Consider the following 4,311-nt stretch of genomic DNA (forward strand, 5'->3'; position numbering starts at 1 on the left):
TTAATTGATTTTTTACAGAGAAGAAGGGAGAAGGATAGAGAGTTAGAAACATCGATGAGAGAGAAACATCGATCAGCTGCCTCCTGCACACTCCCTACTGGGGATGTGCCCGCAACTAAGGCGCATGCCCTTGACCGGAATAGAACCTGGGACCTTTCAGTCCGCAGGCCGACGCTCTGTCCACTGAGCCAAACCGGTCAGGGCAGTTTTTTTTGTTTTTTAAATGTATTTGGGTGCTCCTGCATTGGGTGCATACTAGTATATGTTTACCAGAGTTATATCCTCTTGTTGTATTGATCCCTTTATAATTATGAAGTGGCCTTCCTTTCTCTTGTTTTGGACTTCACTTTGAGGTATAATTTGTGAGATATAAGTATTGCTACCCCTGCTTTTTTTCATTTCCATTTGCCTGAAAGGTATTTTTCCATCCCCTCACTTTCAGTCTGTGTGAGTCCCTTGTTCTGAGGTGGGTCTCTTGTAGACAGCATATATATGGGTCATGTTTTCTTATCCATTCAGTTACTTGATGTCTTTTGATTGGAGTATTTAATCCATTTACATTTAATGTTATTATTGATAGGTACTTATTTGTATCCATTTGTATTCTTTATGTCTGTGTTCCTTCCTCCCTTTCTATTATTCTTTTTACAGCATTTGCTTTAGAATTTCTTGCATTGCTAGTTTAGTAGTAATAAACTCCATTAGCCTTTTTTTTGTCTGCAAAGCTCCTGATTTCCTCTTCAATTTGAATTATATTCTTGCTGGATAGAATATTCTTGTATTCACTCCCTTGCTTTGCATCCCTTTGTATACTTCATTACATTCTCTTCTGGCCTGATGTGTTTCTGTTGAGAAATCATTTGATAATCTGATGGGAGATCCTTTGTAGGTAACTCTCTGTGTCTGTCTTGTAGCTTTTAAGATTCTCTCTTTGTTATTAATGTTTGCCATTGTAATTATGACGCATCTTGGTGTGGGTCTTTTGGGGATCATCTTGTTTGTGACTCTCTGTGCTTGTGTGACTTTTTTCTTCCCCTAATCGGGGAAGTTTTTGTCATTATTTCTTCATATAGGTTCTCTAATCCTTGCTCCTCTTCTTGTCCTTCTGGCACCCCTAATATATGTATGTTATTTTTTCCATGTTGTCCCAAAGCTCCCCTAGTCTCTCCTCCTGCTTTCTATTTTTCCCCCCAATTTCTGTTCAGATTGGTCTTGTTTCTCTGCCCTATACTTTAACTGACTAATTTGGTCCTCTGCTTCTTCTAGTCTACTGTTGAAACCCTCCATAGAGTATTTTATTGTAGCTATGTCATTCTTGACTTACCCTTGATTCTTACATAAGTTATTGATTTTCTTGTCCATCCGGTTTATGAACTATATGACCATTACACTGAATTTTCCTGACATATTGCATGCCCCCATTTCATTTAGTTCTCTTTCTGGTGATTCTTCCTTTTCTTTCCTTTGGGGGCTGTTTCTTTGTCTCCCCATTTTTGCGATCACCAAAGGGTCTAGGCACTGAGTTGCATGGGATTTGTGCCGCTGTGGTGAGTCAGCGGGAGTGTTGTGTGCACCAAGAGTCTCAGGAGAGAGTCTCAGGAGAGTTCAAGAGTGAGGACATGTGGCCACAAGGGGTTGGTGGGGGCCCCATGTGTGCCGAGAGTCACAGTAGAGTTCAGGAGCCAGGATGCCTGGAGCTTGTGCTGCTGCAGCAGATCGGCAGGAAGGGAACACACTCTGGGACTCACTGGAGCCTGAGGCCAGGAAGGCTGGATTCCTGGAGTCCATGGGTCTGGGCTACAGTAGCAGGTCTTTGGCCTGAGTGGCTTTAGAGTCCCAGGTTGTGTCTGAGGTCAGTCTGTGTGGTGGTAAGGCTGGGATCCTTGTCACAGAAGCTCTGCCCTTCAAGATGGCATGGTTTCTGTGCCAGTGCCTGCTGCCCAGGATTGCTTTCAGTGGTAGTGGGGCTTCCCATCTAAGAGAGCCTGGTCCACCAACCCCTGAAAGTCCTTCAGGATCTAACTGTTCCTCACTCAGACAACCACACACCACACAGGTCTACACACTCCCCTTTCACTCCCTCACTCACTCACACTCTCTCCCTCACTACCCGCCACCATCTTAGGATCTGGGGAATTTAATTCTTATATGGCAAGTTTGTGAATGATTCTATATTTGTATATATTTCCTCATGAAATTGAATAATTTCTCATTTTCAGTCCCTTTTTGAAAAAATGTTTATTCAATGAATGAATGAATGAATATAGTTTCACTTCCCAGCCTGATGTATTAGTCAAGATGGCCCCTGTTGTTCTGTGAAAGCAAACAAATCCAAAATTTGATTGGTTCAAAATCAAAAAGGTTTATCTCTTGCCCATGGCATATATCCAACTGCACATCAGCAGGAGGACTTTTTTATTATAGCCACTTAGGGTTGCAGGCTGGCAGATTAGCCATCATCTCAAACATTGCTGATCATTATGCCAGAAAAAAAAAGATCTATGGAGAGTTTCACCACAGCAGGTAAGTGCTCTAGCTTAGAAAGTACCAACATCATTTCCTTTCTCAAATCCTTGACCAGTCTCCTGGCCCAACTTAAGCACAAGGTTATCCAGGAAGGAAAATCTACTATGTGTCTGAAAGGGGCAAGAATCAGAAATACCTGGTGAATAGCATTAATAACTACTAAACCTTGTAAACTGGGACTAATGTATTGCTTCTCTCTTTAGACTCTGAGCACCCTGAAGATATTGACAAGCAACATTTCTGGTATATACTACTGCATAGCTATGAACAAGGTTGGCATTGATGAGAGAAGCATACATTTCTATGTCTCAGGTAAATTCTGAACTGGGAAGGATAAAGCAGACAGGGCTCGTCTTCTATGATGTGATTAGAGATACATGGAAAATATACCTTTCTCAGCCAGCTCAACTCCAGGACTGCAAAGTTAACTGAAAATCTGTAATATATAGCTCATTTTTTGAGGTTAAGGCAGAATTTGGCTGAAATGCAAATATCCTGGAAGGGGCAACACATTAAATTAGTATAAAAGATTAACACCTTAGCAAGAATCTGATTGTTATAACTTTCTTTTGTTTTTAGATTAATTTATAATATTTCCAGCTCCCTCACATCATGATTTAATTTGCTTCTTTCAATGTCTAGTTAAAATTAAGTTTTAGTCAATAATCTAGATGATAGATGATAGAATAAAATCTCAGGAATTGATATCTAAACTTGTGCAGGACTAAATTAATTTATTATAATTTTATTTACTTTTACAATAAATTTATTGGGTGACATTAGATTAATAAGATTATATACTTTTTGAGGGTAAAATTCTATAATATATCATCTGTATAAGGCATTGCATGACCACCACCTAAAATCAAATCATATTCTGTCACCATATACTTCACCTACTTTATCCTTTACTACCCCTCAGCTCCCTTCCTTCTGGTAACCAGAATACTGTTGACTGTGTCTATGAGTCTTTATTTATTTCCTTTGTTCATTTATTGCTTTCAGTTTTATATATCATACTAGAGGCCCGGTGCACGAAACTCATGCATGGGGGATGGGGGTGTCCCTCACCCCAGCCTGCACCCTCTTCAATCTGGGACCCCTTGAGGGATGTCTGACTGTCCATTTAGTCCCGATCCCGGTGGACATCCCTCTCACAATCCAGGACTGCTGGCTCCCAACCGCTCGCCTGTCTACCTGCCTGATTGCCCCTAACCACTTCTGCCTGCCAGCCTGATCCCCCCCTAACCACTCCCCTGCCAGCCTGATCAATGCCTAACTGCTCCCCTGCCAGCCTGATTGCCCCTAACTGCCCTCCCCTGCAGGCCTGGTAGCCCCCAACTGCCCTCCCTGCCAGCCTAAACACCCTTAACTGCCCTTCCCTGCTGGCCTGGTTGCCCCTAACTGCCCTACCCTGCAGGCCTGGTCACCCCCAACTTCCCTACCCTGCTGACCCAGTCACCCCTAACTGCCCTCCCTTGCCAGCCTGGTCTCCCCTAACTGCCCTTCCCTGCCAGCCTGGTCGCCCCAAACTGCCCTCCCCTGTAGGCCTGGTGCCCCCACTAACCTCCCCTGCAAGCCTGGTCAACCCTAACTGCCCTCCCCTGCCAACCTGGTCACCCCTAACTGCCCTCCCCTGCAGGCCTGGTCCCTCTCAACTGCCCTCCCCTGCTGGCCTGATCACCCACAACTGCTCTCCCCTGCTGGCCATCTTGTGGTGGCCATCATGTGTCCACATGGGGGCGGCCATCTTTTGTGTTGGAGTGATGGTCAATTTGCATATTA

At 43.7% G+C, this 4,311-nt stretch overlaps 1 protein-coding gene across 1 annotated transcript in view; it reads left to right on the forward strand.

Moving 5' to 3' along the window:
- Positions 1–4,311, forward strand: part of LOC102247542 (vascular endothelial growth factor receptor kdr-like) — a gene marked incomplete at its 5' end in the record, with an annotated part of 251,412 nt that overhangs the window by 65,439 nt on the left and 181,662 nt on the right. The window contains one exon of the mRNA XM_014539495.1: positions 2,730–2,838. Coding sequence (XP_014394981.1) covers positions 2,730–2,838 — 109 coding nt within the window. The remainder of the gene's footprint in view (positions 1–2,729; positions 2,839–4,311) is intronic.

The sequence above is a fragment of the Myotis brandtii genome, unplaced genomic scaffold (genome assembly GCF_000412655.1).
Source record: "Myotis brandtii unplaced genomic scaffold, ASM41265v1 scaffold219, whole genome shotgun sequence".
NCBI lineage: Eukaryota > Metazoa > Chordata > Mammalia > Chiroptera > Vespertilionidae > Myotis > Myotis brandtii.